This window comes from Spermophilus citellus, assembly GCF_964194105.1.
Source record: "Spermophilus citellus genome assembly, chromosome: 6".
Lineage (NCBI taxonomy): Eukaryota > Metazoa > Chordata > Mammalia > Rodentia > Sciuridae > Spermophilus > Spermophilus citellus.
Window position 1 is genome coordinate 66,278,513 of NC_138187.1, and position 26,410 is coordinate 66,304,922.

Here is a 26,410-nt window from a genome sequence, read left to right on the forward strand (position 1 = left end):
AGGAAGGGACCATACTCTTTGACTTAGAGAAACTCACCAGAGGTGTATTTCTCAGCAAAGAAGGGTTGAAAGAGGATGGGTGGAGGGAATGGAAAAGCCACTGGCTACATTACTGCCAGAATTTGCATCCTCTCCAGAGGACTTGATTTCTGCCATATCATTTTGCTTGAATGAAGGTAAGAAATGTCAGACAATTTCAAACCCAACCCAAATGCAGAGCTGGCAACTCTTATCAAGTATAGCTAAAGAAGAGTTTCACTTGATCCCTAAATGATGATCTCAAGGATATACAAGGGGGCACTGGAGGGCTACCCAGGCCATTACTGGAATGGCTATTGGTCAAAAGATGCCTGAAATTCTCAGCATTGGTTATCCCTTGAATTGAGGCCACCCTTAAAAAGGCCTATAACATGCAAATTTGTGGACTAGTCACTCATCCAGCCCCTGATAGCAGAGAACTGAGGGACTGGGCAGCAGCACAGAAAGGCCTTAATGAGGGGCCAGAAAGTCAAAAGTCCACAGCTCTTTATTTTGAATGGTATTTGCTCATTAGTGGGACGTGAAATCAATCAGTAGCCAAGATCAGTTAGAGGTTGGGCGCAGTGGCACATGCCCATAAAAGATCAGTTAGAGGTTGGGTGCAGTGGCACATGCCCATAATCTTGGTGAGTCAAGAGGCTGAGGAGGAGGATCTCAAGTTAAAAGCCAGCCACAGCAACTTAGTGAGACCCTATCTCTAAATAAAATATAAAAAAGGGGTTGGGGATGTGACTCAGTTCATTTGGGATGTGAAACCAGTTAAGTGCCCCCAGGGTTCAATCCCAGTACCCGCCCCCTCCAAAAAAAAAAAAATTCAGAGCAGCACATGTCAAGCAATGTGTATTATTATGGACACAGTATTATTTTTATGAAATTGAACTTTTGTCTCACTTGAGTGTATCTGTGTGTGTGCTGGGTTGAAAACGTGTCTTTCTTGTTGTGGATCATTGTCTTTTCAGGACTGTGAGGCAGCAGGGGCTGAGGGTTAGGTAAGATGCACAGGGGCACTAAAGCCAGGGGTGGGGTAAGACAGATTTTCCTTCTTTAACAGTTTTGCTGAGGCCTGTCCTACTGATAACTGCATAGCTACCCCTTAATATGGTAAAATTGTTTTTTTTTTAACTGAAAAAATAAAATGCAGCAAAAAACATTGAGTACAAAAGAACCCTTTCCCAAATGAAGTCGTTTTCCATAAATTCTCTATGCAAATTCAAGCACACCTATATCTCTTTTTGCCTCTTTTTTTCCTTCTTCTTCAAAAGCAGATGGAAGCACACTGTACACTGTTCAGCACCTTGCTTTCTTCACATAATACACACTTCAGCGCATAAAGTGCTACTTGAGTCTTTTGTACTACCGCATAGTAGTCCATTATGGAGGACTCTAAATATTTTTGACCAGCTTTGATAACAGCTGTGTGTAGTCTTTCACTTATTATAAACAATCCTGCAGTGAACAACTTCCCTCATCTACCTATCTATGCACGTATGCAGTAATTATCCACAGGGCAAATCCCTAGAAGAGGAGGTCTGAACATTTTTGGCATTATGATAGACACTGTCCAATTTGTCTCTATTGAGGGTGGACCAAAATATTAATGACCTTTTGCTGCTTGGTTTTTCCTACCCTTATAGTGCCCCACGGAACCTTCCATCACTAAAAGCAACTCAGACCACGTCTTGAAACAGGACTCCTGTCCTCTTGTTTCTTCCTTTCCTCTTTTTACTTCAGGAAAGAATAATTAAGTCTATTTATTTATTTTAATTTGTAGAATAAATAAGTCTTTTGAGAGACAGTCTTCTTGGAGATTTTAGGATAACGTTTCTTGGGTAATCATTGTCAAAAAGGCTTGGTTCAGTGAATGTCCTATGAAGAATTCAACTGTGCTTTAATACAGATTTGAGTGGGAAAAGGGGGTGTGCTAGTTTTCTAAGAATGTACCCTTAAATATTACTATTTACCCAGAGCTTTGGGAGGGTTATGCAGTTTGTGTGATTGAGTCACCTGGATCTCTTCCATGGCTAAGTTTCTGTAGTAAGATACATATTACAACTCAGATAGTAACCAGATCATTTTCATTGCTGTCTCTACAAATACCTATAGAAGACATAGTGTCTTTCCTTGTAACTCTAAGGTATAGACTGAGTTAATTAATGAAAGAAGGGGAAATCTTCTGAGTAGTACTTAGCGGGTATTTGGCTTATTAAACATGATCTATTATTTTTGAAACGTGCTACAAAAAGGCAAGAGTTACCATCCTATTACAAATGAATTCTTTACTGTTAACTGGGGGTGGGATAATTTTGAAGATGGGAGCAAATTTAATTAAGAAAAAGGCCACTTGTTTAGCTTCATATTATCAAAATTAGAACAAGTAATCTTTACATCACTTCTGTCACGTTTGACTTTCTTCAATGGAGAGCATTTTTCCTAGGATTAAGCAACACATTGAAATATTATCACACTTCATAGTATGAAAAAATGTGATGGATTTCCAAGCCAACATCTGCATACTAAACACAAATTTAAAATATGCCTGAGAAATGGTGGTTATAGTTTTATTATGGAGATAACCACGATTATGGCCAAATAGGAAATAGAATGAACACTTCACCTGCAAAAGCAACATTCCTGAAGAGGTATATATGGTTAAAATATACACCAGATTATATGCTGATTGTCCAAGGGTCAGTAAAAAAAAAACCATATTGAAGTTAAAAACCTGTTCTGCTAAATCCCAGTTCATCCTTACCAGGGCACTTTTTCTCAGGAGCTCAGTAGAAAGGGGAAACTCTATAAAATATGTACCTAACAAAGCATGTCAGCAACTTGAATGGAGTAAACCAGGACAGATCTGAGAATTCTAATAAATAAATGAAGTTGAGCATTTATTGCCAACAATCATGTCACTGGGGCCACAGAAAACTAGAGCCGCACAGCTGGGGAGGGGAGGAGTCTGTAGCCAGAGAAGGCCATGGAACGCACCCAGGTTTGATTATTTATGGTGTGCTGATGAAGAGAGAGCTTTCCATATGAGGTGCAGCTTAACAGAGGAACAGTCAAGCTGAACTAGGAAGAGGTCCAGCAAGAGAGAGAGAAGAGAGAGCAACAAAAGGGGACATGAATAAAAATGACAGGTAATAAAACAATACAAATCTAAAATGCTGTAACTTTCAGAAATAATTTTGGGCCAAAAGAAAAGAAAAAAAATCTGGTTTTGCTGGCTTTGAGCCAATTTTCCAAGAAGCAAAAGACATTAAGCAAAATGAATGTGCTGAGTTGAAGACCAAATTTTCCTTGATATGTTCCTAGCTTACAAGTTTGGTTGCTTCTAATGCTGATTTATATGTAAAAAGCAAAGTGGTAATTTTGCATTTATCTGATGTTGATGCACTTATTCCTCTTCCCCCAACAACTATCTACTATTCCATAGGAGGTACTGGACCCTCTAGGGTCTATGGTAAACAAAGGCACAGTCCCTGCCCTCAAGAGGCTTATTATGGTCTAGCATGGGAAGTAGAACAAGCCCACTGCCAGTTTCTGGATGGGGTGGGGAGAACTATGACAACAGTTAGATCAGGGGCCAGGAGAGGGCAGAGAGCAAGCCAGAGGAAGGAGGTGCCATCCTGGCTGAGACCTGAGAAATGTGAGCCCCCAAATAAGAGTCTGAAAAGAGATCACTTAGTGAATTCTGCTTTCTATACTGATTAAATAGACATTTACCAAACCTCCATGCAATCCAAGCTAGTTTTATTAGTTATTTAAAAATTAAAATGTAAGCTGGGCATGGTAGTGCACGCCTGCAATCCCAGAGGCTTGGGAGGATGGTGAGTTCAAAGCCAGCCTCAGCAAACATGAGGCGCTAAGCAACTCAGTGCGACCCTGTCTCTAAATCAAATACAAAATAGGGCTGAGGATGTGGCTCAGTGGTTAAGTGCCCCTGAGTTCAATCCCCAGTATCTGCCCTCTCCCACAAATTAAAATGTCCTTTTTATGTAATGAATCAAAATTCTGTGGTTCTCAGTAGAGTTTTCATCCCTGAAATCTCTAGGTCTACCTGAGCTGTTTTATCTTATATAACATATCTTTTCTTTCAAATCTGGCCAAAAGTGTAATAAATACCAGCCACCTGTTACTATGTAACCCAAACTTGCCAAGTGTCTTGGACTCTCCAAACAATGCCTTGAGGTAGGACTATTACTGGCATTTTACAGCAGAGGGAATGGGGCCTCAGAAAGGGACACCCTCAGAGAGGTTACAGGGTAAGTGTTGGAGAGCTTTATTCTACACTGCATGACCTTTAGGTTAAGTGCACAGGTTAGACTGCGCCAATAACACTTCTACACCTTAGGGAGGCCCTGAACCATTTCCAAAATTACTTTAGCAAAATCCCTCCCTCATCTTCCTACCTCCTCAGTAATAGCCCCTCTTCCCACCATTCTAAGAACTGCTTTAAGGGCCAGAAACTCCTTACTTTGGATAGCATTGTGGCTGCTCGAGCTGTAATGCAGAGTGTTTCCAGAGGCTAACAATTGGAACACAGGCATTGAGCGGCATCTGGACTCCAAGTTCTCTTCTCTCTTAAAATGAGTTTTCTTAAAAAATGAGTGTTGACTTCTCCAGTCTTTCTTGCCTATTTCCCTGTCCCCTGTGGACCAGTGACAGATGACTTGCCTAAATTCAGTTAGGCCTCTAGGGCTACTGCTCTGAAATGTGTTCTAGAAGGGGATCCTGCCTGAGACCTTCATCCTGAACCAATCATATATTCTGTCTACCTTTGTTCTTTGTCCCATTCATACCTCCTTGTTTCCTTCCAGAGATTATCTACACTCTCGCTCCGGGAATATGTGGTTAAATGCAGGCCATAGGTAGGTGTCTCCATGACTAAGGGGATATTAGACATCTCATTACTGGCTGGGTGATGCAATCTTGGCCTCCATACATATCCACACTCACTATTCTGCCCCTGACCAACTGGTATTTCTGAAATGCTACTTAGTATCTTAGGACTGAGCAGTCTGCAAATTATTTCATAGTTTGAATTTAGGTTCAAGTAATATTCTTGGGTAGATCTCATTTTGTAATGTCTTCAATCTTCCATGAAACAAACTGGCAACTGTACTGAGTGGTACAGCTACTTCATTATTATTAACTCATTAATATTAACTCATTATTACTCATTATTCTAAATCTATAAAATAGTGTAGGTCTGATATTATCTCTTTGAAAATGGGTACAATCTGATCAATCAATAAACCATGGCAAAATCCTCCAGAGAATTTCAAACTTAACACTCTTTATCTTAAATTTACAAAACTATTTGCTAACAAGGCAGGGATGAAGTTTTCCCTTTTTACACTATTTTAGCCACATGGTGCCTATGACCACTTTCTTTTAGAACTAGACATTTAAAAAGATGACTTAAGACCCACTAGCTTATCAGAATTTAGTGCTTCCTCTGTTGGGTAACTTCCTGTATCACAGAAAAATGTTATGACCATGCCTGGGCCAACCTTCGGCAAACAGGGCTAACCACACGCACAGGACTTTCATGCAAAACCGGCGATTCTAGTGGGATGAATGCTCTGACTCTCCTGTCTCAGAAAATGATTTTGCAACCAGGATGGCCAGAAACTTCAAATGGCAACTTTTCTGATTCAAGGTAATTTCCCAGGAATTAAAGAGGCAATCATTTACTCTTGACTTTCAAAGAGACTCTGGGCTTGAAAGGTACAGTTGTATCTAAAATTGATCAGCTAGCAACAACCCTCTGAAGTTACCTGGGAGTGAGAGAGCAGTTGAGATACCTACACATCTGGACTGAACCATCTAGTTCACTTTCCATGTTGCAAATTTTCTGGCCCCAAAGACTATTTGAAAACAACTTTTACTAAGAAAGTGGATTTCTTTATTAGCTGAAATGCTAAAAATTCTTTATTATTTTGATATGGAACATTATAGCTGTGAGACTTGCCAAGTTATCTTCAAGGCAATATGCATTTAAGAAAATAGTAAAATCACACAAAAAATTAAGTGTTAAAAACATATACTTCAAATGATGGTAGAAGACAACCTTATGAAAAGACTGCTTGGCAGCATATTCAAATACACCAGGGAATTTAATAAATATCAACATTTACCATCTAATTTGATACCATGGTTTGAAATGAAATGGAATTGCCACATGTAAATTCTTCACATTGTTGGTCTACGTAAGTAGAAAATATCTGAAAAAAAAGGACACACACACACACACACTCACACGCATACATTTTTACTGAAAGTTATTTGAAGAACAACCTATAATCCTCTACATTTCAATCTCCAAATTTTGATCTTTTAATTTATTCTGAAATAAAGTCTAAGATAAAATAAAGCCAGTACATAGAATTTTAAAATCAGACTGCATATGGTTAGAAAAATATGCATCCAGGGCATATATTTTATTTCATAAGAAAATAAAACTATGTACAAAAATTACTTTTGTTCATTAATGTTGATTCTAATTTGTTTGATTCATAAAATTAAGTACCACCATAAAACACAAAGCTTTGATAGAAAGGTGCTAGCAAAACTCTCTTTAACCCCAGTTTACCCCAGGGTTTCATTTTTCAGTTTTACTGGAAAGTTCAATCACTCCCTGGTTCGAGAAAGTACTTAAAATAGCCCAAAGTTTGGAAGGGTCCTCACAGTTATGTCTGTGTTCCCAGTGCAGGAAGAGCTCCTCCTTCCTTCCCAGTGTCTGGGCACAAAGGAGGCAGTTAAAGCCTGAATGGGACCAGAGGAGAATGGTGTGGGGGCTGGGACACTCAGGGACCTGAGGTTGTTCCCTTGGCTCATTTGCTCCTGGTAGGCCTCCTTCATTTTCCATGAGTATTTCCACACCATTTTGGTGGTGAAGATAGAGTGGCCTTTTCAATTTAGGAAATGCACGGAACTCCTCCTCAGAAGAACAAGCCTTTACCTGCCTTCTTCTCTCAGGATGCTGTTTCCAGTCAGGAGCAGCATGTTTAACCAGAGCCTCCTGAGGAGCTCCTTTGGTGCCTGGTAAGATTCCCTCTTGCAGCCTGCCCTGAATTTCCTCTCCATGAACATAAAGCAGATGGAACTTTATTTCAGCAAAAGACTGAGCAGTGATCTGACAACGGCCACATTTGATTTGTAATTTGACTTCATCTGCCTGGTTTAGAAGTAAGTCTTCTTCCAAGCTTGACTTGTTTTCCCTGAAACGGGGGAAAAAGTCTATATAAGATTTCGTGGAAAAACACAATTAGAATTTTTCCTTTCAGTTCTAAGCCCTTAGGGATTTAAAACACACCTACAATGAGAAGTACAAAGAATGGGGTAAACACAAAGAACCAAGAAAGCCAGAGCCTGGGAAGGGACTCTAGCAGAGGGCACAGTGAAAGCTAACTGTCACACATTGTTTCTCAGGACACCTGGGTTCATTTAGGAAGTGACTATGCCTTTCTGCTTCTCTTGGGCAAGCCCCTCTTCTTTGCTTCCCACAGGAACAGGGGTACTCAACAGGGAATAATCAGGGAGTGTCAAGTCAGGTGCTGCAGAGTTACTTGCTGCAACTGAAGGTAACTGTGCCCCACCACTCAATGTTGCCCTCCCTATCCTTGAGCACAAAAGGCAGTTTGGACATTTTACTCAAACATCAAAATCTGACAACAGGAAAACAAGAAGGTTGGTTTCTTTGTACACTAGTGAAAAGCATGAGAGCAGAAGAGAAACTATACACAGGCAAGGAAGTAGTAGAATAGGCACCCCTTATTTATCGAATATGACAGAGTAAGCCAAAATTGAATAGAAAATATGTTGAGCAAATGAAACAGTGAAAAACAAGAGGCAGAGAGAGAATTGAAAGTGCTGGAAAAAGTTTTCTTTTCATGATGCTGCTAAGAATTAATTCTAGTGAAACTCCTTGTCACCTTGGTGGAAAGAGGATACACACAGCCCTCACTGAAAGCATTTGCCTGGTTCATTACTGCTCTAAGGTCTGCCTGCCAGGCTTCCAAACTACATAGCTTATTTGTTTATAATGTGAGGAAGCAGTACTTGCAAAAAGGAATGACAGATTAATCTGGCCTGATGGGAAAAATGGGTCATGTTAGGTCTGGGTACCTTAGGGTGTGGCTGATGCAGCAGACCCCTGGAGACCCCATCAAGAGTCACCCTGTTTTATAGGCAGATACTGCTGCTTAGATAGAAATCCTATGCACATAAATTTGAGGAAGATTATTTGTAAAGACTATCAGGAACTATATATGATAATTTACTACTTCATTTTCAGATGCAAGAATAACTTTCTGAAGCCCAATTGTTCTGAGCACACCTCAAACTAGCATTTCTGCCTTGGCATACACAGGTTAGAGTAATTAAAAATTATGACTGACCAGACACCAAAGAGAAATAAGATCATTCTTTACTGAACTAGGGGGAACACTACCTTATGAAATCTTCACCTGAGAGATGTTTTTATAAAGTCTTTTTTGAATATGAAATCTTCCCCTCTTCCCCAATATCAAAACAGGCTTTTGTGCCATACTTCTACTCCATTGGCACTCACCTCTCCAGGGTTCCCTCCATCGCTTGCATACTAGCATCTCTGTCTCTGTTCTTTGGCATGGCCCCTGGCTGTGGTTCACTGGGGGAGGGCTCAGTGCTGATCACGACCCTATGCACTTCTTTCAGATGGCCAAAATAGACTCGGATGTGACCAAACACTTTTGCACAAAACTCACAACACACAAGTTTCTTCAGACGGTTTTCACTGTGATGAAGTCTCATGTGTGTGCTTAGGCTGCCAGAACGTACATAGGCCTTGCGACAAATCCGACAACTGTATGGCCGTTTGTTGGTGTGTGTATTCATGTGGTCTCGAAGGTGCTGTTTGAACTGAAAGTGGTGGTTACAAACGTGACATCTGTGCCAAGGTTTCTTAATGCCAGAGAATCCATTTCTGAATACAGAGCTGGGCTTAGAGGAAGGGTTGTCATTCTGCTTACAGCTGAGATATTTAGAATTATTTAACAAAGTGTCCTGTCCCAGGCTGCTGGGCGTTTGGGATGGTAGCACAGCTGCAGGAGAAGGTAGGGGAGCCAAAGCAGACACAACAATTACAGGTTTAGGCATAATGTTACGGTATTTTTTCAGGACCCCGGGTTTTTGGTCTCTGGATTCTTGGGGATCAGTTTTTGCTCTCTCTTTACTATCTCTACATTTATTAAGAATGCATTTCCTCTTTTTTCCTTGAAATGTCAAAATTTCATCTGGTATCTTTCGTTTTCTTCCTCTTCTCTTTGCTGCCCCACCATTCAATTTTGTTTTGTGGTTGAGATCTAGTTTGGTAACTGGATAAAAGGCACTTTCACAAAGATTCTGCTTTGACACCTGTGGAACAGGTGTCTTACTGGCCATTTTGGTGGCTGCATTAAAGCCTTCCATGGTGGAGAATCTCTTATCACAGTCTGTCCCAGGTAAATAAAAATCTGCAGTATTGGCATCAGATTCAATTTTGCAAACCTCTGCTGTTTTCATTCTAGAGTAGGGTAAGATTGGCAGCTTACCCCTGGGGACTGAAGAGATCAATTGAACTGTACTGCCTAAAATGGCTGGTGATAAACTGGTTATAGCTTTTGCATGATCAACTTGTTCTTTAAGTTTTTCACTGGCAATAGGAGAAGGTTTACTGGGTATTTTCTTGCTTGTAAAGTTTACTCTCTCTGAAATCTTTGGGAAACTCTGCTTGGCTGAGGGCTCCCCTGATGTAGAGAATATTGAGGTGGCAGGAGGGGTCGCATTTCCATGGTTGTTGGTCACTGGAGATCTCGAGTCTCCATGGCCACTGCCACTTGTCAGTATAGCTGTGCTGATGCTGGCTGGGGCTTTGTCTAGTGATGGCAGCTGCTTACATGGACTGGGTTTATGTGGAAGTTCAGGCTGGGCAGATGTAGGAGGAGACATCTGAGGACACATCTGGGTTTGGGCAGGAGATTTGCTACAGCCACTCTCAGGAGGGCTCAGGATGGGTTTCTTTCTTGATCCTTTGTTACTTCTTGGGGGTTGATATCGGGGAATAGGCAGTTTAAGATTTTCAGGCATTCTAGGTTTCTGAACTGGTTGAGTTGAGGCAACATGTGGCAAAGCAACAAGAGAAAAAGTTCCCTCCTGGCCAGCAACTTGCATCAGAGCATAGTTCTGGGCAGGCATCCCCAGTGGCTTGATGGCGGGCCCCAGATTCCCCTGATCGGAGAGTGATGGTGAATGACATGGCAGCACTTTGGATGTTAGGACTTTGGGCACAATTTTTGGTGCAATGGTCCTAAACTGACTCTTATTCTGCAAACTTTTCCCACTCTGTATTGTTCCAGAAGGGTTGTTTGATTCGCCTGAAATGATAATACAACATTAAAAGTTATTGTAGTGTAACTGTCCTGTTATTGAGAGTTCACATAATCATCTTATTCTACTTAGAACAGATTCCTTGATGTACCTCTTACCCTTCTGATCAAATGCCCATGCCCTTCAAGACCCAACCTGAAGGTGAATTCCTGCCTGGCCAGCTTCACCAAGGATTATTATTCTCTTCCATGGTTCCACAGCCCCTACTATAATACAGACTGTTTCCCATAATGATTTCTGTGTTTATGTGTCTCCACCACTAAATATAGAGCTTCTAAAGAGGTGGGATGCTGTCCTCCTCCTTCTATTCTGAAAGTCTATCCTCTTCATTTGCCCAATCTGACCATCTCATAAAACAGAATTAAAAATTTAAAAATCAACTTTAGTTTAAATACCTAGTTAGTGTACTAATGATTCTTCACAAGCCAGGGCAACCCCACCTCTTTTCCTGATATCCTGAGCTGCAAAGTTTCCTCTGGTATATTCTGTTGTATATTTTATTTACTTTATATACATGCCCTGCTTTCCCTATTATCCTTAAGCTTTATGAGGGTAAAGCGTAAATCTTGATTTACCCACTGTCTCTGCGGTATGAAATAAATGTTTCTTATATCAAACTCATTTTTCATTCAATTTCAGGATACACCATTTGACCCACTGGCAGTGTAACTTGTTTTGCACTGTGGATGAATTCCAGACTGAATGCTAGCTTTGTTGTTGTCTCCCCATGTGACTTGTGAATTTCTTCTCACACCTTTCAAACTGTTTATGTGCGCTTTTGCAATTTAATCACCAGTATTAAAAAAGCTGATGTGACACCTTTAAAAAATGTTGAACAAAAACAATAAGATACAAAGTGATAAGTAAGGACATAGAGATGAAATTAAAAAAAACACATGAATCACCCAAAAAGCACCGTCTAGGATACTAATAGGAACAATTTTAACTGAAAGAATAACATTTCGTTCTCCCTCGATTTATTAGCCTGACCAAAGACCAATTTCTACAACCTTAGGAGAACAATTAAGGGGCCCTGCTTCTAAGAACTGAATCTTCTATTTTATTCCCTGAGGCTGCAAGGTCACAAGGCTGGCTGCAGAAAAGTTTCTCGTTTCTAAGTACTTCATATTAATCAAACTTCACTTCAACTCACATTTACTAGGCACCTACACTAGTCTAGAAACTGGGACCATTGCAAGTCTAAAAACCCTTTTGAAACTCACGGAGCCACATGTGTTTTGCAATTTACACTTTCAAATTTTAGAAAAGTAATAAGAAGCATATATCAAATGTTACATAACATTCAGAGGTGCCCATAAGTAAACCTATTGACACTTCTCATAGCAAAATATGTGAGTATCCACAAGTGGACACATGAAGATCTTTAAATTGTCTTATTTCAGTTCAGGTTTTTATCAATTTTTTGATAAATTTTTCTGTTTTCAGAGCTTTTTAGATTTTGGAATTGTGCATAAAGGATCAAAGAACAATCTGCTTCCAGGATGCCAGGGATGTGAACACAGGTAGGTAGCTGACCATCTCATAAAACAGAATTAAAAATTTAAAAACCAACTTCAGTTTAAATACCTAGTTAGTGTACTAATGATTCAATCAGGAAGTTGACTGTTTTAGTAAGACTGACATGCTTCAAATACATAAGTAGCGTAGTAGGAATCAGCTGGGAAGCAGAGTGGCCAATTATTAAAAGCAATCAGTGGTGAAATAGGAAAAGGATGCTATGAAACATTGCACATTAGAGTAAGAAGTAAAAGGACTTGTGCTGTTCTGGAAAAGTTGGACAAGGATAATCATATCGTCTGTTGTTTTCTTTCTTAGTTTTGTCACCATGAGGTTCAGGACAAACTGATTAGCCAATCATTTCATAACACCCACCTTTGTGCATTACTATATTTCCTTCCTTATTCATAATTTTAATTTTAAAATTCTATTTTCATTTTAAGCCTCATATTCTCATCTTTTTGAGAAAAGTACTGGAGTTGTAAATAAATATATTAAATCAAGAGGCACAGAATTTGCAGAAAGCCTACAATTATTGATAGCTTTTGGTGACCTGAGATAAGGCTTATTAAATAATTATATTAACAATTAATAATGGTCTTTGCATCTATACAACAAATCTGGGGTAGGAAAAATACAGAAGAGAATACATTGGGTCATTTATGTCGATTCCTACTCCTAAATGATTAAGCAGAAAATATTTACAGCAAAAAGAGCTAGAATAAAGGCTATTTTGTCTTTATTCAGTCATAAATCCTCTCAAAACATGACAATAATACATCATAGCAAAAGACATAACACCTTACTTGCCTGCTCACAGATGACTGTCCAATGGCTCTTCATCTCAGAGTGAAAGCCAAAGTCCCTGCAATGGCCTTAAAAGCCTCAGGCTACTTGGGTCTCAGGGGTGACTCTGCCATTTCCTTTACTTGCTTCCCTCCAGCCATCATGGCCTCTTTGTTGTTCCTTAAATGTGCCAGACAGGCACCTCCTCAGTGCTTTGCACTTGAAGTTCCCACTGCCCAGAACATTAAATCCCTAGTACCTGCTGCATCATTTCCTTCAAGGTTTTGCTCAAATGACCTCTTCCCTGTGACTCTTCTCTGATCACTTTATTTAATACTGTATTACCATTCTGAATTTCTGCCACAGTTAGGATGTGGTTTGTGTCCCAGGGATCGATGTGTTGGAAGCTTTGGTTCCCAGGGTGCTATATTGGAAGGCTGTGGAACTTTTAAGAGGTGGGGCCTAGGGGGAGGTCCTTGGGTCAGGGTGGGAAGGTCATGCCCTCTGAAGGGACTGAGGACATTCTCCTGGGAATCTGGTTAGTTCTTATGAGAGGGATATTAACAAAAGCCTGAGCCTGACCCCATCTACCCTGTGCTGCTTGGACTTCTAACCTCCAAATTTGGAGCTCCTTTTCTTCATAAGTAGCCTTCCTCAGGTATTTCATTATAGTAATAAAAAATAGACCAATGCAACAACCCATTCCTTTTTCTGGCTTTAATTTTCTCTGGAACATCTGTTTATCTATTGTACTAAGTGTATGGTCTGCCTTTCCTCAATAAATGAATTCCTTGAGGGCAAGGGGTTTGCCTGTTGTCTTCAAGGACCTGGTACAGTGTTCCAGCAAGTGGTAGGAATTAATAAATGTTTGTGGAATTTGTTAAGTGATGATAAAGTGACCAAAGAGAAAAATCAAGAATTGATAGATTATGCCCAAGCAATTTTCTTTTAAAATGGAAAAAGGAGGAAACAATTTAAAAATAACCTTTAACATTTCATAATTTTGAAAATTAACAAAAGAAAGAGAGGATATATCTCTGGAACTACTACTTCTCTCCCCCCCCCCCAATTTAACTCCATTAACTGCCAGAATAAGGAAGTGGTTCAGTATAATAATCAAATTCTTTAAAACAAAGGAGATGGTAAGGCCAGTTGTCTATCAGAGGAAATAATAAAATAATAATAAAAGTAAATTATGCTATTGGTGTGTAAACTGATGTAGTCACAGTAACAAGTGGTCTCTGAAGAAAAAATTGCTCTAAGAAAACAGATATACACTGAGAGAGGAGTAGGGAGATTAGAGTGAAGAGAGGAACATGGAAAAGCTGAACTTCAGAGGCAGAGCATGGTAATGCAACATGAAGAAGAGCAGAAGCCACACAGAACAGAAGATGCAGCTGAAGCAACAACCAGTGTCAACCAGTGTCAAAGGTCACTTCAAGATCTCTAAAGGCTTGAGTTGGGAAGGAACTTCCTATTTTTTTTTTTTTTAAATAACCAAGTAAAAGAAAGCAACCTTCTAAGAGTTGAGGGTTTCAGAAATGAAACTGGATGTACTTTATAAAGCCATACCAAAATGGAATAAGCTGATTATGACATATTTAAAGTTAATGTGCTATGTCAGATATTCAAAGGTCTCTACATTGTGTGGCTGTCTGTGGTTGGGAACAAAGGACACTCCTGAGGGTAACCAGGTCGGCTCCAGCAAGGGAGAACACAGATCAGTATGAGCAGTGTGGGCAGCCTGAACTGACAGAGCCTGGATGACAGGTCTAGCACCTGCCAAGTGAGTCAGTTCCCAAGCGCCCTGAATTTAAAGGCACGGAGGCTGGGGTAGAAAAGCTTGTTAGCTGGCTCATTTTCAATCATCACAAGCTAATCACAATCTGTGAAGACTGTGAAGATAAGGCTTTATAGGGTAAATTTTACTTACTTTTGCCTGCCTGGATCTATCAGGAAGTACACAAAAAGATGAGGGTCTCCTAGAAGTCCCATTTCCCAGAATCATTAGAGAAAGGGAATGAAACTGGTGCATTAGAAGAAACGCAAGGCAGAAGTATAACAGGGACTTAGGCTGCCTTTGCTGTGCAGTTGAACCTGGTTTGTCGGCACCTATTGAGTCAGGCCTCTGGCTTAGGACTCCACTAATGAAAGAGGAAAAACCACAAAAAATGTATGAAAAATACCCCAAGCCCCAGGAATTACTTACATGTCCATCAACAGAGTGCTAATAAAATAATCATACAACTATATGATGTAACACTTTGCAGCAGTAAAAAAAGAATGAATTAGATTGATGTGGAATACTCTCCAAGATGTGAGATTCATAGTATTCTATTGTCTAGATGAAAAAGCTGGGGGATACACACATAAATATATTCCTGTATATGTACAGAACAGTTCTAAAAGGAAACAGAAGAGACTAGAGTTAGTGGCGGACTTTTGTGGAGTGGGGCAACGGGGGGAATGTTTGAACTAGGACAGGCATTTATTTTCACTTAACACCCACTGCCTGCACATAGGAGATGCTCATAAATATTTGTTGAATGAATGAAAGGAAAATGAAAGTTTACTTATTTGAAGTAGTTTCTAAAAGCACTATCTTTTGGGATATTCGTGATGAGTGTGTGCTACGCCTAAATGACTATATCTAGATATGCACAAGGGAATGATTCATGTCTTTTATTTTCCTTGACTACTTAATGCAAGAACTGCTAATGACCAAGGAAGTAATCTAGTAATCTGACAGGCAGCACATACTACCTCCTGAGGTTAAGCATTGAGAAGTATGAGAGCTCTTTAGCTCATTACCTCCCAAGGACAAGTGGAGTCCTGAGAATTGCTCCTCCAAACAATTTCTTCTTTAGGATGAAAGAAGGCAATTTGCAATAAAGGTCAGTTATGCTAGATTGACTTCAGTTTTTTTTTTAAAGTAGTTTGAACAATAGGAGTCCTTAGAGAAGATGAAAATGCCATTAAATTTTAAAACTCTAAAATATTAAGAAAGTACGATTGTAGGAAGTCTTTCTTGGCAATGTAGCTACAACAGTGGTTTTTTCCACCACACATTTACAAGGCCTTTCACAGATGGTGTGATCTAAAAACCCTCACCTGCACCTACTAAATTACAGATCTTAGAGAACTCTGTACTAAATAATGAGCAGTAGAAATTTCCACTGACATTCATAATTTCTGAAAATCCTACGAAATTACCCATAACAGAGTTAAAGAGACTCACAGGACTCTCCGGTACTAAACATGGGCTTTTATTAACTGAAAACATAAAAGGCTTACTCAGTAAAATTAATTTTGTACAATTATTCAATGAGAATACTTAATATTAGGATTTTAAATGTGGGCTATTTTTAATCTGTTAAGCATATTAAAGTAACTATTTTGAAAAATGACATTTACAGTTGGGGAGAAATAGATCTAACTGTGGAGTAAAAGGGAACTGGGAGATGCCGAGTTCTTACAATGGTCTAGAACCTAGGCTAGGTCTTCTAATTCCACAAGAAAGTACTATAGTTCCCTCTTTTTAAATATTATGAAAAATAAAGCTTGAGGAAGTTAAGAAACAAGTAAGGTCCACAGAACCCTATCTGTTCCATTCCAATTTGAAGCAGTGATTTTCCTTCATTCTTTCCTCAGAGGCGGAAAATTAAATACAAAGGAATCCTAATTAATTCCAAAATATAATACCATTTCTGAATTTTAAGGAGAAAAAAAACATTTGAAATAGAACTGGCTTTATTAAAAAATTCCTATTACCATTAAATTGATACTTCTGGAAATCCCACTTGAAAGAGAAAATTAATGGAAAATTAAGTCATCTGAAAGTACAAGCCAATTTTTAGAGTCACATTTGCCACATACTGTCCATAGGATTCTAACAAATGCAGAAAGACTACCAGACATTTGTTTGGAGAATGTGCAAAATGTGTTCTCCACCTCCTCCATCACCAGAGGATTGGATCTGATGGATATTGTTTGCATGTTAGAAGCATTGGGAGGAAGAATGAGAGCTCAGTAGCACTAGGTGCCAATGTCTAACTCAGCTTTATCATACTCTTTCCAAAGCAGCTGGCATAATTAAGAGACAAGTGCATGGGGCAATTCTCTAGATAGCTACAAACAACTCACTTCCTGATTTCCACTGGCAGAACTGAGGCCTGCTTTGTTGCTTCTAAACAAAGTTGTTCCCACTCATATCTGGGTTTGGGCAGAGTTCCATTATTCCATCTGTTGGGGCCCACGGGCCTACTGCTAAGCATGTTAGGATGGAACAAGCAGGGGAGTGTCCTCGCTCTTGAAACAGGCCCCCTGGATCCAGGCTCAGAATGAAAGTGCTGCCAAATCAACCTCTAAGGAGCCAACATTTTTAGGTGCTGTTTAGGTTTTAATTTTATTAGCTAAAAACCCTATTTACAATTTTATTTGTTGGCATCCCTGTTTTCTCTCCCATTTGGAATTCAAATAATAAATTTCAGTTGGGGTTCAAACTGTTTCCCAAGATGGTCTGTGGTTAAAATAAGTGTGGTAAAATCCTGGAGAAGTTTGGGATAAAAATAATGTCTCATAACACAAGGGAGCTCAATTTAATTTTGTCAAAAAACTATAAACACATTTAGCCACTGCCTACTCAATCTTTTAGTGCTGTCCAGGATCTGCGGCAATAGGCAGAGTCAGTAAGAATTTATTGAGTGTTGACTGTGGAGTGTGCACTGTAAAATGTGCTGGCAATAGGCACAAGTGTGCTTTTGTTTCAAAGTACTCAAGTTGCCAAATATCATTTCTTGTATCTCCAGCACGAAGGCCTGAAGTCATCATTATCTCAGACCCAACTGAGATAAGCACATTTCCAACTGGACATTTGTGTCCTGTGTCTAATTGTCCATTCCCTTTGGCACATCTGTCCTGCTTTGCTGACCTATGCTCTTGGCTAACTCCCTCCCTTCCTCTCCTAATGCCAGTACCTAGCAGGCACCTTCCACTTAGCACAACCCTGTGAAAGTTTGTCAAACAATGAACTCCTCACCTCCTTAGCAAGAAAGGGAATTCTTATTTTCTGAGAGCTGAGTTTCTTTCATGATGACTGTTGCTTAAACATTATTCTAATGATAAGTTATATTTTGTGTCAGGTATTGTAAAAAAAAAAACATATGCATTATCTCATTTGATCTCCATGATAACCTGAGTGAGGAATTCCTGTTGAGTCATTTTCTAGTAAAGATTTCTAAGCTGGTGAACAGCAGTGCTGGAATCCAAATCCTGGCCCTCTTGTCTGCACAGGCTTTCCCGGCTCCTCCTTGTATAGATTGTAAACTACTGTGCACAGTTATGGCCACCATTATACTCTCTGAATTTTGGGGTTCAAACAGTTTGGTTTCGATGCCTGGCTTTGTCCAGTCACTCTGTTGTGCCTAAATATTGTCATCTATGAAATGGGCATAACAGTACACTAGCTACTGGGATTAAATGAGAAAAATATCCATGAAGGTGCCAGGGTGGTTCCTATCATGTTAGACAGACATTTAGCAGATAGTTTCCCATTTTCTCTTGCCAGGAAGGATTAAGTTTCTGATGCTTATTTAATGTGGGAAAATAAGCACAGAACTTGAGGGCTCATCATATGGAAATAGTTCTGAATCTTTAAACTAATGTTTCCTTTTTGAGAGGTAAATGAAGGAAAGTGAGACAAAATAGCTATTATTCACTAATGAGGATCCCCATAAAACTATATTTTTTTCTCTGCAGTTTCTTTGATGACACCCACTTGGGCAGCTCAGCCATCCCTAACATGATTCATCCTGTCAGTATCACTTACTCCCTCTCCTCCCCCACCCGGTATGTCAGTTGACAAAGTGTTAATTGGATTAACAATTCAGTGTGAGCAGGAGTTAACATGTGCATTTCAAAGAGCTATTTTGTGGGGACACTCCATGCTTTTGTTTATACAGAATAGTGAAGCCAATTGTTGCTCTTTTTAAAAATTTTTATTGGTTCTTTTTAGTTATACATGACCATAGAATCCATTATGATATAATTAACAAGCATGGAATATATCTTATTCTAATTAGGATCTCATTGTTGTGGGTGTACATGATGATGGGATTCACTTAGGTACTTTCATATATGTACACAGGAAAATTGTTAGATTCATTCTACTGTCTTTCCTATTCCAATTGTTGTTCTTAAACCTAGCAGGAAAGAAAGTACTAACAGGCATTCAGTTTAGCAAGAGTGAGTCAGGCCAGATCTCAGTGGCCCTGTGAGGGAAGGCACCACCTGGAGTGGGGTTTGGGATACTGGCCACTTCTCTGGAAGACAGTGAGAATAACAGCCATGATTTCTCAATTCAGGAGTGAAAAGATGTGGGCTCTCAAAGTGGGTAGGGACAGGGCAACCAAAGTTTTGAAGGCACATAGTTATAGATTTAGTATTTTGCTGAGTAAAGCATTAACAAATGTAAAGATAGCTTGAATTTAGAAAGAAGAGTTGGGCACCAAAGGGGAAATACAGTTCATTAACTGAATAAATCAGATACATAAATATATCAGAAAGTAAGAGGAAACAAGTATTCTTTATGAGAGAATTTAAAAGCCAATTACTTCAAATAATAGTGACAATAAAAGAAAATTACACAAGTGGTTTGTTAAATTCAAGTAACTATCTTTTTGAGGACACATAATTAATGTACCAAATGAAAAGTAAATTTAAAAAGCTTTATCATTTAAAATACATTTTAATATTTCTCAATTTCAACAAGTGTCTTCTTCATCTTAATTGAGCCCTATTTATTAGTTCCTATGTCTGGGAGGACTTATTTTGATTTCAAGAACTTCTGATGAAAAACAGCTGAAAACTGGATGTGATACTTGTTTTTAATACATGTAGAAAGAAGTTGTTTATCTTTTTGGAAAAATAACTTGTAGCATGCACAAAATTTTATTCATTATTATACAGCAGTCAAGTTAGTATCGTTACCCAAATCTAGGGATGAATGAATAGCATAAAAATTTGTGAAGAGTTAATGACTTTTCAAGGACACTCAGCAAAACAGATGGAAACTTCTGAAATGCTTTAACCCCATTTTCTCATTATTCTTTTTGTTGTTAATATTACTAAAATTGCTAATATTCACTTGAGTTCCAGTTGAAATTTAAACCTTGATAAAAACATTTCACATGGTCAAAGCAGCAGATCATTTAATCTGACATTCTACCACCCACAAAAAATACCTGTGCAGACTGTCTTTCTAGGAGAGTCCAGCATTTGTGGAGTTAGGTGTTTCTCAACAGGACTGGTGGACATGGAATCATCTCCTATAGAAAAAAAACTTTGGTAAATGGAACAAATTTCTCATTGCAAGCAATCTTCAACAACCAATAAAAGTTGCTCTTTTTAAAATTTTCCTTAAGATGATTTAAAAAAAAAAAACTTTGTTCTTTTTAGTTATACAAGGCAGTAGAATGTATTTTGACATATTATACATACATGGAGTATAACTTCCCATTTTTGTGGTTGTACATGTTGTGGATATTAAATATTACACTAGTCATATATTCATATATGAACATATAGGAAAGTTATGTCTGATTCATTCTACTGTCTCTACTATTCCCATCCCTCCTCCCTTCCCTTCATTCCCCTTTGTCTAATCTGATTAACTTCTATTCTCCCTGCTTATTGTGTTAGTGCCTATGAATCAAAGAGAATACTTGGCCTGTTTTTTTGGGGGGGATTGGCTTATTTTACTTAACATATAGTCTCCAGTTCCATCCATCCATTTACTGGCAAATGCCATAATTTCACTCTTCTTTATGGCTAATATTCTATTGCATATATGTAGCATATTTTCTTTATCCATTCATCTGCTGAAAGGCACCTAGGTTGGTTCCATAGCTTAGCTATTAACATTGATGTGGCTCTCACTATAGTATAATGATTTCAAGTCCTTTTGGTAATATACTGATGACTGGGATAATTGTGTCAAATGGTTCCATTCCAAGCTTTCTGAGGACTCTCCATTCTGCTTTCAAGAGTGGTTGCACCAATTTGCAGTGCCACCAGCAATATATGAGTGTACCTTTCCCCCCCATATGCTCACCAATATTTATTGTTACTTGTATTCTTGATAACTGCCATTCTCACTGGAGTGAGATCAACGGGCTTTTTCTTTTTTTAGTCTTATATTTATATAGCATTTGCAATAGTTATATACTGGGTATGACTAGAGAGATGGCAGTTGATGAAGAAAAACTTTTCTTTAGTGGCATAAACAGACAAGGTTTGAACATCAGAATATGTAGTCAGCTGGAAGAATTAAACTAGGACACATGCAGAAGGTTGAAACTTTCTTGCTTTTGGTCTAAACACCATGATTATGAAACTAAAGCGGTTAAGAGCACAATGTTTCAGTAATGCTAAAAAGAATCACAACAATTATTACTTTTTATACTGTAATTTCAAAAGTAGGTTTACTTTATATAGATTGGGCACTTTTGAGGCATATGTAAACTGCACTTAAAAGACAAGGGGTGAGGTGGTAGTTCAGTGGTAGAGGGCTTACCCAGCATGCACCAGACCTTGGGTTTTATTATCAGAACTAAAAAAAAAAAATGTCCCACTGTTTTGTAGTCTTATAGATGCTTTGTCTTCACATTTGATTTATCTTCAACTCACACTGATTTACGACATTTTTGCTATAAGTTTTTCTATACTTCATTCAGCTCATGATTTTGAAGTACCAATGCAAGAGGTTGGACAGCCATGGATCTTTTGGAGGTAAAGTATTCCCTTGTTATGGTTTCACTGATAATCATTTTTTAAACATTGCTGCTGGTAAGTCTTGACTGTTTCTTCTTTAATCAAGGCATAACTTTCTTTAACAAAGAAAGACCACCCACAATACTAATATTTTGAAGAAAATAAAGAAAAAGAAAATGAGGTACTAGGTACTGATTGACACTCAGATAACCAGAGGTATAGTAGTTACCTGGGTGGAGCTAATCAGATCAGCTGAATATGACTCCAAGGTAGACCTCATATAATCAGATTCTGACCCAAGCCAGCATCAAAGGCAAGAGTCATCAAAGTTTGAAATCTTTGGTGACTACTTTGGATTTCTTTTCTTTGAGTTCAGCTTGGTTTCTCCTCCACCAATCTCTTTATTCTCCTTTGGTTGTAACTATAAAATCTGGTTGAAGGGAACATTTAATCTAATCTGCTAGTTAGGAGTATGTATGAGTTAATTATTCATTTTCACTAAGAGATGGAATGATTATCTACCTGCCTGTGTTCTCTTGTCCTAGGCCATGCTTATGTGTAAGCTTAGGTAATATTCTAGTTTTCCAGTACCGGCTTCATGGCTGATCATCATGGGCACTCCCAAACGATCATAGATTTACCCCACTGCTGTCTTCCTATGGCACCTTCCCCAACTGGCCCCCACCTTGTATACTCTACTCCCATTGCTTGTTAATTAGTGCTGCAGAATTCAACCACCATGACACTAGACAGCATTACAAGCTTTCTAGTCTCAAAATCAGTTCCACAATCCTGTTCCACAATCCATTTACTTGTCCCTAACAGACTCCCTTGGTTCCTAACTGGGATTTGCCCAGATTTTTCCAAGGCACTTTCAATTCCACTCCCCCACAAGCAGGGCTGTTGTCTCTTTAGCTACAGGTTTTTAACATTGAATTTCAATGAAAAAAGAGAGGCCAGTAGGAGGGAAGCATTCCTTGACCCTTTTTCCCACTTCTAAACTTACCTTCTATCTTTGATTAAAACCACACAAATAATAACTTTTCCAGGATGGGAGAAAGGAAGGTAAAATACTATCATTCTACATATACAGCTTCTCTTCCTCAAGCCCGGAAACATTAGAATTTAAAAAATATGCACATTAGAACAGAGAGATGGAGGTTACTAACCCTAGTGCTCCTAGTGGTGCCTCAGGGAGACCACTGAGACCACCACTGAGCTCTCCAGCACTCAGGGAGACCCTTCATGACCAATCTGTCTACAAGTAGCTGCTCAGTCCCATGGGATCATTTTCGGTTTTCTTTTTTAAATTTTAATTGTCTTGTCCTTTGTGGTATAATAATATCATGATATTATATTATAGTCTAGTCTCCTCCTATTAGAATATAAGTGTAACAAAAGCAGGTGCTGTTTCATTCATTGCAGGAACTGTCGCTCAATCAATATCTGGCAGTTGCACAATACAGTATATATTTACTGAATGAAGAAATTATTAATTCTCAATTGTATTGTCTTGCTTTCTCCTATGCTTTTGCTAAACACAAAAATATATTTAAAAAAAAAACAGTAAAAGGTCATTGGGCTCTATCTTTTGTTCTAGCTACAGTTAAATTTCTTGGAGGATCACAAAGCTGAGGAGTGATGGATTTGAACCCAGACCTGTCTGGCACTACAGCTCTTCTTCCTTCACTCTAAACACACTAAGGTGTTTTGCAATTTGTCCATTTATGTATTAGGCTCCTCCAAAGGCTGGTGAGTGTCACATAACCCATCTCAATGTGGAGAAAATAAAAATCTTTTTGACCAAACTTTTTTTCTGATCAGCAGTGTAACTACTGGAGCAGGGGAGAAAGCTTCCTTGTTTTAACAGGACTCTATAGCATGGGTGCTGGGCAGGTAGTTAATGAAATTTATATAGAGCAATTTTCAATGCTTTAACACTTAAAAGCCAGGCTTCTTATACAGGTGGATTCCTTTTACAGATTAGGTTTATACCAGTATGCAAGTTCTTTTTTTTAAAAAAAATATTTATTTAGTTGTAATTGGACATAATACCTTTATTTTATTTGTTTATTTATATGTGGTGCTGAGGATCAAACCCAGCGCCTCACTCATGCTAGGCGAGTGCTCTACCGCTGAGCCATAACCCCAGCCCCACCAGTATGCAAGTTCTCTAAAGCAAAAATTACATAAGAAATTCATGAAACTTTTAAGCACTGACAGAGCACTTTCATTAATGAGCAAAAATAAATGAATAAAAACCTATTACTAAGGTCTTTTATAATTAAAAAATAAAACAAATATCTTAGATATTTCCTAATCCTGTATCACCTGCTAGGAAAACCAAGGTCACCCAAGAACATTAGGACTGAACGAAAAGGTCTAAAAATGTTAAAAAGAATTTCTAAATTCCTCATGTGGCAAGTCCTGCTCTTTTAAGTAAACATGATAAAACACCAGTGCTGTGATGTGTGGCTTCATCAGGGGAATGTTCCTTCTGGGGCTGGGGAAGAGTTTCTTAGAAACAAGAAGACAAATTACATAGTACATGTAAGTTAGAGAACAGAGACCTGCTTTGATTCTTGTACTTACTGCTAGAATAAATCTGAGATAATAATGCTTATTTTTTATTGGTCTTGGTTCTCTTCTTTGCAAGAGAGGATTAGACTAGCAAGGTGTTTCTTAAAAAATGGTGTGCAGAATTTGGAGAAGGTCCCAACACTTTATTTTTATACTAATACTGAGATACCATTTGCCTTTTCTGCTGTGTTGATGTCTACGGTGCTGCACTGATAGGGCAAAAGAAATACTGGGTAAAATTGCTCTACCACCCCAGTCTGAATTGAGGCACTGACAGCAAACTAAACAGTCATATTCTCCACAGTCACACTCATAGTAGAACAATAAACAAGCAGTATGAACTTTAAGTTACATTAAATCTTGATCCTTAAGCACATGCCTTTTCACTATTTTGTGTGATGAAATGGTTCACAAAGAAGCATGATGGCTGCCTTGAGGAAAAGCATTCCTATCTGAAAGAACATCTGAGAGATGTGTGTTGAAATATATTTAAAGAACACAGTCAGATTTGGGTATCTGGCAGACATGTTCTCAAAAATAAACAAATGGAGCTTTCATTACAAGAAAAATCTGGAAATATTTGTTGTCAATGATGAAAATCATCTTTTGAAGGCAACTGGGAAACTAGGATTCACCACCAGAACTTGAAGCTTCCTAATATAGGTGCTTTTCCACTTATGAGGAGGTCAAATACTAATAAACCCATTGTTAAGATGAAGAAATTACAAGTGGAAAATGTATTTTATACACCTAAGGCTGGGGAAGAGTTTCTTAGAAACAAGAAGACAAATTACATAGTACATGTAAGTTAGAGAACAGAGACAGTATACTATGGACTACTAGATACTTACACTTGTGATCTCATGGCTGATTGGAAACTGTGGCTTGTTTCATGAGAAAATGTCAGGAGAGTTTCTTATGAGAGTGTCATACCACATATTGCTAGCCCAGGAAAAGATCAAAATTCAAAATTTAAATTTGGTTTCTACTGAATGTGTATTGCTTTCACAATACATGTGTGTACTGCTTTATCCTTTCTTACTAGGGTAAAGTTAAAAAAAAAAAAAAGTAAAGTTGGGGAGCATACTTAAGATCTTTCCAGATGAGACTGGTGGTTACATTAGTGAATATTCTAAAAATATTTTCAAATAAAGCATATGGAAGATCTTCAAGTCACTGAAATAGTTTTTTATCTCTATCTCTCTCTTTTCTCTTTTGATATGTGGGATCAAACCCAGAGCGTTGTGCATGCTAGGCAAGCACTCTACCACTGAGCTACACCCTAGCCAGGGAACTAATGTTTTCTAAATGACCAAAATATGGTACTGAGACATTAAAAAGACTCAGTCATGCAGGAAAAACAAACAACAGAATATAAAAACTACACTGACATGATTTAAAATTTCACATTATAACTAAACTTTAAGAAGAACAATCTGAGAAGTTTTGGGGTGTGTGTGTGTGTGTGTGTGTGTGTGTATGTGTGTATCTATATCTATATATCTATATCTATCTCCAATGATCTGAAAAGGAAAGTTGGATTTTTCCTTTAATATTTCAACACAAACAAATCATAGCAAAACCAAATATGGGACTCAAAAACCATCTTCAATAAGCCAGACTTCAAAAATATTTGCAAAAAACATTAAGTTAATGTCTGTCTTCTAAATTTTTTTTGTTTCAGAAAATACTTAATTTTGTTAAACTAGGTTATTTATGCTAAGATTTAATGAGCTCATTGTTATATTAAAATGAATTCATACATATGCAGTTTCTGCTTATAATCACTATTATGGTAAATATAAATAGATAAAACCTATATAGATCGTCTTTAGAGTCCTCAATAATTTTTAAGAATGCAAAGTTGTTCTGAAACTAAGATGCTTTTTACTGAATTAGATAAAATCTGATATTTAATCTCTTTTGAGAGTCTATGATTGTGTGTGTGTGTGGGGGGAGGGGTTATCAAGTCTGGAGATATTTTGCTTGTTTTGTAAGTTTTTATTCCTTTCACATTTGTTTCCTTGAGAATATAATATGGCAGCTCAATAAGAGAGTTTTGGTAATAAAGTGTTAAAATGTAATTTATCCTGATAAAATATTTATTATTAAAATATTACTAGTTGACAACATTAGAATACAGGTTAAATAATAAAATTCTTGACAAAGAGATTCCTGGGAAAGCTGGGAATGGAACCACCATTTGACCCAGCTATTGCCCTTCTCGGACTATTTCCTGAAGACCTTAAAAGAGCACACTACAGGGATACTGCCACATCGATGTTCATAGCAGCACAATTCACAATTG

General features: G+C 38.2%; 1 protein-coding gene and 1 long non-coding RNA gene across 36 annotated transcripts in view; one reads left to right on the forward strand and one right to left on the reverse strand.

Annotated features, from left to right (window-relative positions):
• The first annotated feature begins 3,077 nt into the window (after positions 1 to 3,077).
• Positions 3,078 to 23,307, forward strand: LOC308651559. The gene is made up of 4 exons (XR_014022585.1): positions 3,078 to 3,176; positions 11,896 to 11,972; positions 21,486 to 21,540; positions 23,123 to 23,307. It is a non-coding gene; the product is annotated as an uncharacterized lncRNA (long non-coding RNA).
• The window catches only part of ZNF438 (zinc finger protein 438), a 183,599-nt gene continuing 160,336 nt past the window's right edge, over positions 3,148 to 26,410 (reverse strand). For 31 of the 35 annotated variants that reach the window (XM_081298823.1, XM_081298794.1, XM_081298812.1 and 28 more), the window contains 3 exons: positions 19,995 to 20,078; positions 8,615 to 10,436; positions 3,148 to 7,262 (listed from right to left, as the gene is read on the reverse strand). In XM_081298823.1, coding sequence (XP_081154949.1) covers positions 6,644 to 7,262; positions 8,615 to 10,436; positions 19,995 to 20,078 — 2,525 coding nt within the window. In that variant the 3' untranslated portion in view covers positions 3,148 to 6,643. The remainder of the gene's footprint in view (positions 7,263 to 8,614; positions 10,437 to 19,994; positions 20,079 to 26,410) is intronic. The other 4 variants (XM_081298811.1, XM_081298818.1, XM_081298817.1 and 1 more) reach the window with 1 other exon arrangement.